Source organism: Aethalodelphis obliquidens, unplaced genomic scaffold (assembly GCF_003676395.1).
Source record: "Aethalodelphis obliquidens isolate GAN/ISIS:26980383/991018 unplaced genomic scaffold, ASM367639v1 scaffold77, whole genome shotgun sequence".
Lineage (NCBI taxonomy): Eukaryota > Metazoa > Chordata > Mammalia > Artiodactyla > Delphinidae > Aethalodelphis > Aethalodelphis obliquidens.
The window spans coordinates 5,438,893-5,453,681 of NW_020838021.1; the positions used below are offsets into that span (position 1 = coordinate 5,438,893).

Sequence of the window (14,789 nt, forward strand, 5' to 3'; positions counted from 1 at the left end):
TCCCTTTGTGCCTCTCCCTCAAATTGATTTCATTTCAGGCAGGCAGTTTCCCTTGCACACGCTGCTTCTCCTTGTTCTTTTTATAAGTCTCTTTCCCACACCCCCATAAAATAACGTTGTAAGGATGGCTGATAAACATGAGTAGTCTTAGTGATATTCGACATAACCAAGAACTAGTGTCTAAAATGCTCAAATTCCACAAAGAATGTCTAGAAGTCCCTTTTACTTGTGGCTGTTCTTAAAGCTGCTTTTTCTGAAACGTTAGCATTTATTCTTTTCTGTGTAATTATAAGGGTTGTAAGTTTTCCTCCCCATTGTAAATGTAAAGTTTTTCAGCTTTAGTGTAGATTTTGCAGGGCTTTTTCAGCTTTAGTGTAGATTTTGCAGGGCTTTTTTGCAGGGCTTTCAGCTTTAGTGTAGATTCTGCAGGGCTTTGTGGATTTTGCAGGGCTAGCCACTTAAATGGGCATTTAAATAACATGTGAATTGGGGACTGTCTTTGCTACTTTGTGGATTACATTGTGATTGTTTTTATGTCACTTAGTGTCAGCAAGATGACCTGGGCCATTTGTTCTCTACTTTAATCTCCTTTGATTAAGATTAGAATTCCCTCAGCCCCTGTGAGCCCATATTCTTACGGGAATTTAGTTTATGATGCTCAGCTGTTTTGTGCTTCTAAGAGTGATTGCTTTTTAAAAAATCTTAGTTAACTGGATAACTTCAAATGGCTATTATTCGTTATAAAAGCATTTTATTAATGGAAATTGAAAGCATGAAATTGACCTCATATTCCTACCGTACTAACAGAAATTTTTCCTTTGCATTTTAGTTTTTATATAGTTTACTATAAGCATAATGAAGGCATATTTGTGAAAAAGATAGAATATATTTAATGGATTCTTCATAAGGAATTGGGATAATCTGGCTGTATTTCTTTTGTGAATAATTTAATGGACGAATTTACTTCATTGTAAAATACTATTTTCATTGTTTAAAGGGGGATTGATAAACGTTTTGATTTCTGTTATGTTCCTTTTTTGTGGCTAGTAGTAGACCAAAGGAGAAGATTTTTAAATATTTGATTTCTCTTTTAACTTTTTATTTTTTGGCCGCGCTGCACAGCTTACAGGATCTCAGTTCCCCGACCAGGGATTGAACCCCGGCCACAGCAGTGAAATCACCGAATCCTTACCACTAGAACACCAGGGAACTCCCAGATATTTGATTTCTTGACTTGTTATATTGCCCTGAAAGATTTTTTGATTTATTTCAAAAGTGGATTATAAATTGACTTTATTTTACATTAATGTTTTTAGAGCTACTTGTTTTCCTACTTTTAATGAGAGGAAGGAGATAAAGATTTTAGTGTATGGGACTAAAGAAAAAGGTGGCTGAAAGGAGGTGTTCACCTGACCATTAACTCCTCCCCCCTCCTCAAATTCCTTCTCCAGGAAAGGGGGGCTATGCTGATTAATAGTGAATGAGACTACTGTACATGTGGTTGACAGTTCTCATAGGACTGATGTTTTATGTGTGTATGTACATATGTAACTACGATCATCCCTTAGTATCTGCAGGGGATTGGTTCCAGGATCCCCCTCTGATACCAAAATCTGAGGATCCTCAAGTCCCTTATATAAAATGGCATTGTACAGTGACTAAAGTCAGCCCTCCATATCTGTGGATGCAGAACCTATGGATACAGAGGGCTGAATGTATTTTAGTTTGAATTCTGATGGAAATAGAGGAGAAAATGAGATTTTGGGGAGAAATTTCTCTGACAGTAGGATATGGGTAAAATTAAATTTTATATTTACTGCTATTCCTTATCTGTTGTCAGTGTAGCCCTGCGATTGAATTGACTATAATCTGAATATAGTTAGAAAAATCTGTGAATCTCCTGGCGAGAAGAATGGTTAGTTTATATTCACTTGCTAGAGTTCTATGCACTCATTAAAAATAATTTCGTAGACTTTGGTAGCACGAGAAAATGCTTTTAGAAATGTTTGTCAGGTAATCAGAATGCCAAATGATGTAAACTATGAATGCAAGTATGTAAAATATGTAGACATATAGAAAAAGATTGCAAGGAAGTGCTCAAGCAGTAGTTATGTTATAGTAGTGGAGTCAAGGTTAACTTTTTTCTACTCTAAGTATTGTTTTTGTGAAAATAAAAGGAAAAAGTCTGCTAGAGAGAAGCATTAGAAGTATAGTTTTCTTAATCATTATTGATGTTTATAATAATTCCGAGAAGTAGGAAATACGTAGATCTTCCCCTAGAGAGTCTACCTTTCATGTTCAAGAGACTGTGTCATTATACTCTTTCTTTTATGTTTGACAGATTTCCAGCAAGCTCTTTATGAGTTATCATGCCATGTCATTAAAGGAAATCTAAAGCATGAACAGGCATCTAATGTTCTTAATGACATTAGTGTAAGTATATATATGTTTTTTAAATTTGATAATTGTTGCATATTTCTTTTTGCCTTTGATGCAAGGATCCCTGACGTGTATAACTTGTGTTTCATTTTATTCAAAATTATAGTAGTGAATGTTTTAAGATAATATTGGTAAGCCATTGTTGCTAGACAGAAATATAGGTATTTTAATCTTTTTCTCTGGTTGTGAGTAGAGCAGGAAATACTACGTAAGCTGGGAGGACAAAAAAAAAAAAGCTCCTATAAAAAAATAATTTGGTTAGACTGTTCTCCCAGTATAGCATAACAAGGCATTTTCTTTTGTTTGTGGTTATGTTTAGAAATTAAATGTATTAAAAAAATTGAGGATTAAATTATTTTAAATTGAGGTTGTATGATTCTAATGTTTGCTTGATGCTAATTTTCCTGTTGTTTGCTTTAGAAAATGATAACTAGATTTTTCCCTAACCTTTAAGTGGATATTCTGTTTCACTCTTTTATTTATTAGAAAATTTAAGTTAGATTCAGACCAGATACTTTCCATGGTTGTTTGGTATTTGAATTGAAAGATGAACTCTCAAATTGTAAGGGTGTTTATTGTAAAGCAGGAGTTAAGTTTCATTTTATTACAAGTGGTGTATTATTCTATTATTATTAGGCTGGGTTTTACACTTGTATAAATAAAATTATCTGCCCAGTTGAGAACAGCTTTCATAATAAGTATTATTGAGGTGGTACCTGGAGTTTCTTGATGTCAGTATGAATTTCCCCTGTGCTGCTTTAAGCTTCTGTCGCCTTTTTCTTTGTATGATTTTTGTGCTTTCCCGAGGATGGTCTTAAGGACTTTCTATGTTTAGTAGTTGTGATTTTTCCCCCCCCCTCATGTTGAGATGTATTTGAACAGTAGAGGTTCAATATGAGTTTCTCCTTTACCTCTCAACTGTCTCTATCTGATTAGCTTGTGTTGGAGTAGTCTATTTTTTCAACAACTAATATTCCATGTTTGAAAACTCTTGTCTTGCTCTATTGTTTTGGAGCACTTGCATTCAAGTAGACATAGCCAAATTTCATAGCCCTTAAGAAGAGACTAATGTCTGATCGGCAATGAAGATTATTTCATTCTGTAAATTGGGCATCAGTATAGGGTTTAGTGTGTTAATGGAATTTGATTCTAATACTTTTCCCATTTATTGAAAATGAATAGTCCAAATGAACTTAATGTGTGTTTTGTTCTTACTTAGCTTCTCTTTCTTTGAGTCCTTAGTGATATATATACTTCTGCAGCTGGATTCTTTGTCGTGGCTAGATTCTCATAGTCCTATATTGCACTGTCCCATATCTTAGCCACAGAAACATATCTTGTCTGTCTCTTACAGCTACCAGTTTTTTCTTTAGAATTATATTTCTTTCCTTTACTCTCTGAAAGTAGGCTAATTTTAGGGTTGCTATAGTGCCAGCAAACTAATTGCAATAGTTGAACTATGATCCTTACTAATGGAAAATGGCTCTAAAATTGGGTGTGGGAGTGGGAAGTCAGGAGACAAATCTAGGATAAATGCTGAAGTATTCATCCAGAAATGAGGGGAGAGTTTCGGGTCAGTTTCTCCAAAGGCTGCAAACATCAGTGCATAAAGAAAATAAAGATAGATTTTTGGTAATTATTTTCATCTTCAGAGACTCTTGAGTTATGAGACAACAGCTTGTAATTATTATTGCATTTTTTAGATTTTTGTTCTGATAATACTATGATCTTTGCATAGATCAGTGTTGACTCAGGCATGAGCACAACATTTAAAGTTTTAGATGAAAAATGTACCATATTTAACAGTCTTGCTTTAGGTAGGTGTAAGGTACTCCAAATTCCAGTGGTTTCTGACATGAAACTTCACTGGAAAAATGTTACTCATTTGTGTTCTTTATTATTTCCTGAGGTGCTTGTTTTAAGTTTCTTTTTTTTTTTAAACTCAAGTTATTTCATGGTAGACATTTAAACATTTTTTTCAACCATTATCTCCCTCTTAATTTTCTCTATATTATGAAACTTGAAAACTTTTATTTGTCAACATAGTGGTATTAGGGTTTTGTTTTTAAGTTTTACTGAAGAGTGTTTTTCTGAAACCATAATAATTGCTAGTGTGCTATTCTAGTATTTACTATGAATAATTGTATTTTTTAAAATTAGGAATTTCGTGAGGATATGCCCTCCATTCTTGCCGACGTATTCTGCATATTAGGTAGGTATTAATAAGCCTTTATTTCACCTGTAAAAAGTGTTGTTTGGTAAATTAATGTACTGTGTTAAATAAAATGCTGTCTTTCAAACTGCGGATTTTACAAATGTTTCTACAAATCTAGAATATATATATATTTTACTTTACAGGGAATATATATTATAAGTCAGATGTGAGTTTAATTACTATTTATAAGCTAGCTTTAAATAGTTTTAGTTTATAATTCAAATAGTTTGAGTGTTTCAGAATGTATCTTTATATAAAATTGAGCTAAATTAAGTCATTTCAAGTAAAAAGGCCAAGTTTTCTGAAGATAAGTTAGTTTGAATTATTCAGATTTTAGTAACCACCTAATTAATATTATTCAGTGCAGATTATCAATGAATGTCAGAATCTCAAACTTAGGATACTCAAGAGGTATTTACTTTACTATTGTACTCTTTTGATTCTTCTTAATTTTAGAGAGAGCAAGAAGAGCCAAAGTAATCAAAAGTACTTTTGTTTTGAGGATGAGAAACCAACTTTGGAAATAGCAGCTTCTCTATTTGTCCAGAATAAATAAGAATTCATGCAAGATAAGAAAGGAATATTTCTTTGACTTAGAACAAAAGGTAGTGTCCCTCCATGGGAGGCATGGATTTAAAAAATAATGTATATTACAAATTTATTTCTCTGATTTTAAATCTGAATTAAAGTATCTTTGAGCACAGTTTTCCTCATCAGTCTTATGCTTTCTGTAACTTTGACCTGTTAGAAAACATTACCAAACATTATAATATTCGCTTTAAAATATGAGTTATCCTCTGAGACTTTGTCAAGTTGGAATGAATTACTTTAGCTCATTAATCTTAACTCTTAGAATTAGATAGGTTACTTAAATGTCTTACTGAGAATCCCAAATTTGACTGCAACAAATCTAAATGTCTGGTCCTTGATCCTTCAGGACGTTTAAGATTTTATAACAACAGTAAGGTTGGGAACAGGTCAAAATGTGTGTGGACCGTGAGTGATAAATGAAAAGACCATTGACTGGTGACCGTATGTCCACTTTTTGTTTTGTTCTCCTGGCGTAATTATTAATTGTGCCTTCTTTCAATCTTAAAACTATCCTGGTTTAGATGATAAAGTATTTGTTCATGCTGTCTATTGGATTGATTGATTTATGCCAACAACAAAAACCTTTTAAGCTTAATTTTTAGAGCAGGCACTAAAGATATTATATTATGTTACTAATAAATATAACACGAGACAGGTTTCAATTTAGAAAATTGTTTGTTTTTACTATAAATTTGTAAGACTTAAAGAGTGATTTGTAGGTACCATTGTGTGGAAGCTGTTATTCATTGATAGTGTCAGGAGTACATTTTATATCTTTCTTTGGGTAATCGTCAATTATCAGCTTACTAGTAAGTTCTAGTAATTTTTTATATTGACTTATTTTATTAGGATATATTTTCCCTTCATAGTTATTTAGTTATATAATATGAATTATTATTACAAGTCATTGCTTTTTACTAGTAACATGAATTCATGAAGATGATGTTTGGTTGCTCTTGGGAAATTTCTTTTAGCCTATCCAGTCCATTTTTACAAGCAGGATCAGGACGGCAAACTTGGAAAGAGAATTTCCCTCACCTGCCCCCTCACTCACGTACCCCCACCCTTGGCAGAAAAAAAATGATCCAAGGGTGACCCCAGACCGAGGTAGGGGAATAGGAGTGAGAACGTGAGCTACCTCTAATAATGATGATGATAATTATAATGATGATCACAGTAATAATAATGTAGGTGCCATTTTGGAGCACCTTCTGTATGTTAAGCATTTAATTTCATTTAAATCCTCACAGCATTCTGTAAAGTAGATACATGGATCAGAAAATCGAAGCTCAGAAAAGTGATTTTTCAAGGCCACACAACTAGTATAAGGCAGGGTTTGAACCTGGGTTTTTTTGGTTCTAGAGTCCATGATCTTTCTAGTGTATCATGTTATCTTTCTAATATTTTAACAGGTATAAGAGAAATCAGTGCTGTACTTTCCTGGTTAAGATAACAATTTCCTTTAAAAGATTAATCATGTAAGGGTGAGGGGGCCTGAGAGCTATATTAACCCGAAAGGAGAGTCTGATGTGACTTGATGCACTGATGGGACCTCTGAGCTGGGTTAGGTGGTTGGTGATACTGGGCCTAGAGATGGAAATGGCTGAGGGCTTTTTAGGAAAATCAGAGGGAAATTAAAGAAAACTTACTAGGTGCTGATTTGGGGTTGAGGAGTCAGAAATAATGAATAAATAATGAATGATTTCGTAAGTTAGAACAAAAAGAATAAAGAAAACAGGGAAAGTATAATTGGAATAGTAGAGTCCTATATTGATTATTGAGATAGTTTAGCCAAGAAATTTACTGAGGTCCCATTAAGCATTTCCTAATATGGTCAGAACCCAGAGAGTTAATCAGGTCCGATGGCTGAGAGGAGAGTAGACTTTACTTGAAGAGGATGAACGTGCTACCCAAATGCTCTCATCTTGGGGACTTTGGAGGTAGATCTTAGGGACTGTAGGGCCTTTGAGGGTAGATGGATATTGGTTAAAAGAATAGGCCCACTTTAGTCCTGACCCCTCAAGATCAGTATCCTTGAAGTTCTAGGCTGAGGAGGGACCAGAAGACTAGATAATGAGGAGACAACTAGGAGTCCCTGGAAGGGATTGTTGAGATACACACAGATTAAAAGTCTTATTGATAGATTGAGATTGTACTGCAATTTACATTGTATAAATTACACCCTGAAATTCCCTTAATACGCTTGAGCTGACTGTGTGCTTAGCTGTAGTTGCCAGAATATTGGGAGATGGCACTGTCCAAGAAGGAAAAGTGGAGAAGGCCCCGGAAAATATGGATGTGTTTAATGATAGGTCCTCTTCTCTTTTGATTCTTAGTGATGGCAGTAGAAAGTAAACTGAAGCAAAGCAGTTGTAGGATGTCTGTCTGGGGGAGCCCTAGAACTTTTAGAGGGCGATTTTTATTACATCACTAAAATTGGTGCCGTTTTCTATAGCACATTCTAAATATGAATTGACTTTAAAAATAAGGTAATGGTGTGTAATCAGTTAAAACAATCCTGAGATCAATTTTGTAATCCTGCTAATCCTGGTTGAAGTTTTTGATGCTCACCATTTAGAGCTAATTGTTTATTTCCTCTATACTTTAGATCAGAAAATTGTTTGACAAATTTTTTGAATAATGTACTGAAACTCAAGGAGGTCTCAGTTTTTTAAAAAAATATTTCAGTAGGAAGAAAATGAAAATTTTGAGTGAAGTTTTGTTTGCTGACTAGAATTGTAATTCAAAATAGGATGTTAAAAATACCTTTTAATACAGTTTTCATAGAGTTGGTGACCAAGTAGCTTGGTTAGAACATGGTACCAAGGTGGCCAAAGTCAAGGGTTTGATCTTCTGAGTAATAGGATCTTTAGTATTAGAAGAGATCTTCGTTGTCACCCAGTTCAGCTTTTTACCTTAGCATCTCTGACATGTGGTTGTTTAAACTTTGCTTGAATGTTTCCCTTTTTTTTTTGGCCGTTCTGCGTGGCTTGTGGGATCCTAGTTCCCCAACTAGGGATTGAACCCTGGCCCTTGGCAGTGAAAGCGCCAAGTCCTAACCACTGGACCACCAGGGAATTCCCTAATGTTTCCATTTTTGAAAACAGTATTTTTTGGAAGCTTTGTTGCTTGCAGTGCCTTAGCACATAGCTCCATAATCAACTTACCATTTTATGGATATGCCATTGGTCACAAGGTCAGTTTTTCAGTATGAGGAGAAATTATAAGTATTTATATAAGTTTTTAATAAGTATTTATAAATTATAAGTATTTATAATTTATAATATAATAATTTATAATATATAATTTATAAAATTTATAAATCTTTAAGTATTCATATGCACATGAAGGACTGCTTATGCTTACCACAGTTTAAATTTTTTCCCCAAATTCAGAATGAGGAGTTTTAAATTTAGCTAGTTTTAAAGAAAACAGGTATCTTATTATAGTTGTGGAGTCTAGAAAAATCAAACTTTCATCTTTCTTTTTCTTCATCATTATAGATATTGAGACAAATTGTTTAGAAGAAAAAAGCAAGAGAGACTATTTTACACAATTGGTATTAACATGTTTGGTAAGTTTTAAAAAATACTTTCCATTTCTAAATTTTATGTGGAATGATTATAATCACAGATAATCATGTTAATGGAGGAGGGTATTGACATTCAGTTGACTGTTCATTATAAGGTGAGATTCGGGTTTTGAAATGGAATGCTTTGTAAAATTAGACATGCTAATTTTTTTCTATGAAATAGGCATGCTACCATATCACTTAAACTATCTATGCATAGAAAACCTCTGGTGATATTCCTGACCTAGTAAGTTCCTAACTAAGGAAAAGGTAAGCATCTATCAAGTGACTAGAAATGATATGGACAGCTTTTAAACTGAACAATTTTTCATAAACTGTTAGGCAAGGAGAAAAAGAATGGAGGTAGTTTAAAAATAATTAATTCTAGAGCTCATCATAATCATTGTCTAGCAAACCATTTTATGTTCATAAATTTAAAACCAAGGCGGAATGCCATTACTCAGACCTGGAAGAATGTCCTTGTCTTTGCTGCGAGGACAGACAATAGAATTTGACTTAAACAGTAGAAGCCAAAGAAGGCTGAAATGCTGCATTATCTTAAAGAAAATTCAGTTGACAGACTCAATTTTAATCAGAATTACATCTGTAGTTCTTGTCATTTTTAGGTTGTGTACAGCATGGCATATAATTTTTAGTGAAGTTTTAAAAAGCTGTATGTTTCAGTACTTGGAAAGTCATCATTTTTGTTAGATTGAAGTTCCAAGCCTTTTAATAAAGTTGTTGATGTATATATATAAGGTGATTTTAATATTCTTATTTGGGAAAATAATTTTGAATATGTTTTAATATTGTGAATGCATAGTTGGAATGCTGAGGAGTAAAATGGCCTTTAATATTTTTTAATACAGCATTTAGTTTCAGACACAGTTCTGAAGGAACGCTTGGATCCAGAAACATTGGAATCGTTAGGGCTTATCAAACAATCACAGCAATTCAATCAAAAGTCAGTTAAAATCAAGACAAAACTCTTGTAAGTACATGTATTTTTATGTTGCAGATCAAGTACCTGAGCATGCTTTTTAGTTCTCATGTTGAATACTAGAAGTTTCTAAAGGCGTTTTGAAGATTTTTGTTGTTGTTGCTGTTAGCATGTGTCTTGTGTTTTTTCCTTTTAAGAGTAGCCTATGGTTATTGAGTCAGCAGTGAACTTTACCTGTGTGAAACCAATGTTAATTTTTTTCCGTGTTAGAAGTTAAAATAATATTCAGTGCTTTTATTACTACCAATAAAATAATTTACAACTGTGGCTTTAAGGTATATTCTTGTCAATGATGGAAATAGTGTTATGATATTAGCGATATCCTTTCCTTGTGTAATTAACATTGGGGTGTCCCTTAAGAATCACTGTTATTTTCTATCCTAAAAGATAGACAAAGAGGTAAACTTTCAACAACTGTTCTTATGATTGTTTTATATAAGAGAGTAAGAAAATTCAGTGAGAAGAATACAATACTCTTATGCAAGCTTGTTAATTGAAATTAATTTTATCTGCTTTATGATGTTTAATTTCAGTTATAAGCAGCAAAAATTTAATTTGTTAAGAGAAGAAAATGAAGGTTATGCCAAGCTGATTGCTGAATTGGGGCAAGATTTATCTGGAAATACTACTAGTGATTTAATCTTAGAAAATATCAAATCTTTAATAGGTAAGACGTATATCTATATACACTATATGTTACTAAGATAAATTTTTTTAACTGTTGAAGAATATCCATAAAGACGAAACTAGTGCATTCCCTATAGTTTTTTGTTTTTAAGTTAAGAAACGAGAGAAGTGTCTAGCTTGTACTTTTAAGATTGTTATCAGTAATAAAAAAATTTGGGATGATATTTATAAGAAATCTTGTTACTCTTACCTTTGTGTTTGTATTAGTTTCTGCTCTCTAGTATTTCTATCTTTAATTTTTAAGTATTTTCCAATAATTTTATGGAGGGCAGAAAATAAGTAAGCAAATGTGAAACTTTAATAAAATCTTCGGTGAACTCTTGAAACGTGGAGATGTTTAGTTCTTTTGAACTTGATTTTAAAAATACCGAGCAACTTTGATACACATTTTATTTTATTTTTACAACAGTCTGTTAAAGTAAGTGCAGATGTTGTAAAAGTGTAACAAATAGGAAAGTGTTACTTTCCCTACCTTTTAAATAGAATTTCTTTAGCATTGTTCTTTTTATTTGCATTGAGCATTTGGAGGAAATAGTTGGCTTCTATAGAAAGGAGGAATGAATGATAGAAAAATAGGGTACTCCTGATTTTTCAAGAATGGAAAGAGTTTTTGCTATTTGTTAGGTGTTATGCTATCTCAGGGAAGATTTTGCAACACCTAGATGTCTTAAGTTTTGAGACCTGTTGGAAAAGTCATATTTCCTGCTTCACTGGTTATATTTTAGAGGATGCTTATGCTCAATTCTCAGTTCTTTCTCTGTTTTTGAAATTTATGGATGAGAAAGAGAGAGGAGGTGTCCCAATCCTTATCCCCTTTCTCCAGTGGGGACCCAGATAAAACCAGTTTTACTACAGTAATTTTTGTTTTTAGCTTAAGCTTTTGGTGGCCAACAGGTATAGAGGTAAGGAGCTTTTAGTTTAAATTTACCCTTTTCTTTGAAGTAAGTCTAGTTCTGGCAGCTGATTTAGTCTCTTTGCTACTTTCTTCCATTGTCAAATTAACACCAAGACTGGCAGTCCCCTAAGGCTGCAGGGCTCTTGCTTACCTGTGTAGCAGTGACCCATTAAAAAAAAATCCTCCTGTAGGGTTTCCTTTCTGTTCTTTCCAGGGTAGGCTCTACATTTTTCCTGCAGAATTTTGATCTAGTTTGAGATGTTTGTCAGTACTGCCTTGCTATAAGTTTGTCTTTCCTTATATCCTGCCATGTACTCTCTTAAGATGGTATCCCCCACAAAAAAATTCTCTGCTGTATAAGGTCCTCACTTTTTTTTTTTTTTTTTACTTTATCTGCTTATTTGTTGACATCTCTTGTCTGGCCTTGTTTCTTCTATTTTTTTGTCCTTGTGAGTTTATACGTTTTTAGTCCTTTGTTATTTTGGGAACATTTCAAAGAGGGATTTTCTTGAAAGTGTGCTTTTATCTAACTGGGAAAAATGTATGCTGTGTACTTTCTTTTCTTGAACTTTGTCCCCATAGAGAACAGGTTATGTTACTGTCTCTGAAGAACAGTGTGACAGTCACAACTGCAAGCTCATAACTCACATGGATATTCCATGAGTATAAACAATTTGATTTCTTGGGCTAAACCTCTGTTCTAGTCCGTCGGGTGTGCTCCAAAGCACGCTAGCCCAGAAACACTCAAATGCCACCTCCGCAGTGTAGCCTTATATGGCCACCCCCCACCCCGACACTCCCTGTGGTTCACTGTCTTTCTTCTGAGCACTTAACACCATATAATGTGCACCGTATTTTATGCCACACCCCCACTGGAATGCAAGTAAGCTCCATGAGGACAAGGGTTTTTGTCTGTTTTGTTTAGTACCTCTAACCTCAGTGCCTGGTACGTAGGTGCTGGATAAATACTCATTGAAAAACGAATGAATGTTTCCCGCTTTCTGGTAGACTTTATAGTGATTCCTAGCCTCTTTTTTCCCTGACATGGAGGATTTGAGAAAGTTCATCTCCCTGGCTTAGTGTTTGTTTCTCTTTGACTAGCTGATTCCCTCCTCCCCCATTGTCTGAGAAAGGAATTTTTCATTGACATTAAAGTTGAGGTTAAGACTTCAATTCCAGTGAGTACTCACTCTTTAAGAGTTAGAATTTATCGGATTCCCCCTCAGTGCAGACTTCAGGTAGGCCTTGTCTCATCTGTCCAGAGCAGTTCACTAACATAGCATCCTGCTTTTCATGGCATCTTTGGATGAGTTTCCTCTTGTTTATTCCCATTGCTTTCTCTTTAGGAGCAACCTAGACAGATAATATCTTATACAAAGCTATCTCAGGTCTGATCTCCTTCACCAGCCATTGACAGAACTGATATCTGGTTTGGGAGGCATGCATTATTTAAAAAATAAATTTATTTATTTATTTGGCTGCGTTGGGTCTTCGTTGCTGCACGTGGGCTTTCTCTAGTTGTGTCGAGCAGGGGCTACTCTTCGTTGCAGTGCACGGGCTTCTCATTGCGGTGGCTTCTCTTGTGGAACAAGGGCTCTAGGCTCGCAGGCTTCAGTACTTGTGGCACGTGGGCTCAGTAGTTGTGGCTTGTGGGCTCTCTAGAGCTCAGGCTCAGTAGTTGTGGCACATGGGCTTAGTTGTTCTGCGGCATGTGGGATCTTCCTGGACCAGGACTTGAACCTGTGTTCCCTGCATTGGCAGGCAGATTCTTAACCACTGTGCCACCAGGGAAGTCCCGAGGCATGCATTTTAGATACACTTATATTTCAGGGTACTTGGTCTGATCAGGAGAAATCCTTATTTATCATTCTATAGTTAAAAGATAGTCATTTGCTCCCTAAAAGATTCTGGCACATCAAAATGTTTATGTCCTAAATAAACAGTATATCCTATCAGATAACCTTGGGCTGTTTACTGCAAGAAAGCAAGGAATAGGAACCATTATAAGTCTGCCTGGTGTTTGTCTGACAGTAAGCTTGAAAAACTTAACAGGAATGGATAGTGATTATTAGTCCCTTGAGCTGCCATATCATAGATGCCTCACAAATGATCCCTGCATCAAGATGGCAAAAAGCATCTTTTAGAAATTAGAGGAAAGGATATCAGAGATGGACTCTTTGGCCGTGCCACGTGGCTTGTGGGATCTTAGTTCCCTGACCAGGGATTGAACCTGGGCCCTCGGCAGTGAAGGCGTAGAGTCCTAACCACTGGACCGCCAGGGAATTCCCAAAGATGGACTCCTTTGATTGCTGAACTAAACTATAAGCACCCTACTCTTCTGAATGCCCTTCAAAAAAGTAATAGCTAGGTGTTCTTTTCTTTCTTCTAAATTAGTGGTCAGCAAACCTTTTCTGTAAAGGATGAGAGAGTAAATATCTTTTTCCTTTTGGGTCACATGGTTTTTGTTGCAGCTACTCACTTTTGCCATTGTAGTGTGAGAGCAGCCATGGACAACATGTAAATAAATGAGTGAGTCTGTGTTCCAGCACAACTTTATTTACAAACATCGAATGTATTTGACCCATAGGCCATGGTATGCTGATCGCTGCTCTAAATCAGAAGTTCTGGCTAAAAATTAGTCATGGAGCTAGCTTACTTGTGTGTGTTTGTTTGTTTGTTTATTTATTTATTTAGCTGGCTGTGCTGGGTCTTAGTTGCGACACGTGGGATCGTTGCCACGTGCAGGATCTTTGTTGTTGTGTGTGGGATCTTCAGTTACGGCATGTGGGCTCTTAGTTGCAGCATGTGGGATCTAGTTCCCTGACCAGGGATCAAACCCGGGCCCCCTGCATTGGGACCGTGGTCTTATCCACTGGACCGTCAGGGAAGTTCCGAGTTTGGTTTTAGAGACTGAAAATGGTTCTTCCTGGTTTTGGGTTTAGTGGTCCAGGATCTTTTTGGCCTTGGCTCTCTGATCCTTTCCTTCTCACCCAGAATCAGAGCCCTCTTCACCAAACCTCAGGACCTTCATTTGTCGCCTGGTGTCCAAGATTGTAGATTTGGCTGGAGATGGGGAAGGGTGGGGTGAGAATCTCTCCTCCTTCAGTCTCACAAGTCCTCTTGGTTGCTTGTTAAGTGACCAGAGAAACATTAAAGACAAAATAAAATCCCCAGTCAAATGATTTTATTCTTTGGTAGATTATGGGACATTTAATCACTTTGACTACATTATCTTGAGTGTACTTAGTATTTTGTCTTTGGATCAGTATGGATATAAGAGCCATTAAGCCTTGAAGCTTCTTATCTTTTAGTCAACTCTCTCCTATCCCTTGGAAAGGGAAACCAGTTGACTGCTTCCTTTCCCTAAGGTTTTGCTTTATTGGAGTTTCTT

The 14,789-nt window shown here is 35.3% G+C and overlaps 1 protein-coding gene across 11 annotated transcripts in view; it reads left to right on the plus strand.

Moving 5' to 3' along the window:
• THOC2 (THO complex subunit 2) overlaps window positions 1-14,789 on the plus strand; it is a 101,274-nt gene that overhangs the window by 16,151 nt on the left and 70,334 nt on the right. For all 11 annotated transcript variants that reach the window (XR_003429857.1, XR_003429858.1, XM_027092338.1 and 8 more), the window contains exons 3-7: window positions 2,342-2,433; window positions 4,600-4,651; window positions 8,749-8,819; window positions 9,686-9,807; window positions 10,350-10,483. Coding sequence is in view for 9 of the 11 variants with exons in the window: in XM_027092338.1 (XP_026948139.1) it covers window positions 2,342-2,433; window positions 4,600-4,651; window positions 8,749-8,819; window positions 9,686-9,807; window positions 10,350-10,483 (471 nt within the window). In the remaining 2 variants the exon portion in view is untranslated. The remainder of the gene's footprint in view (window positions 1-2,341; window positions 2,434-4,599; window positions 4,652-8,748; window positions 8,820-9,685; window positions 9,808-10,349; window positions 10,484-14,789) is intronic.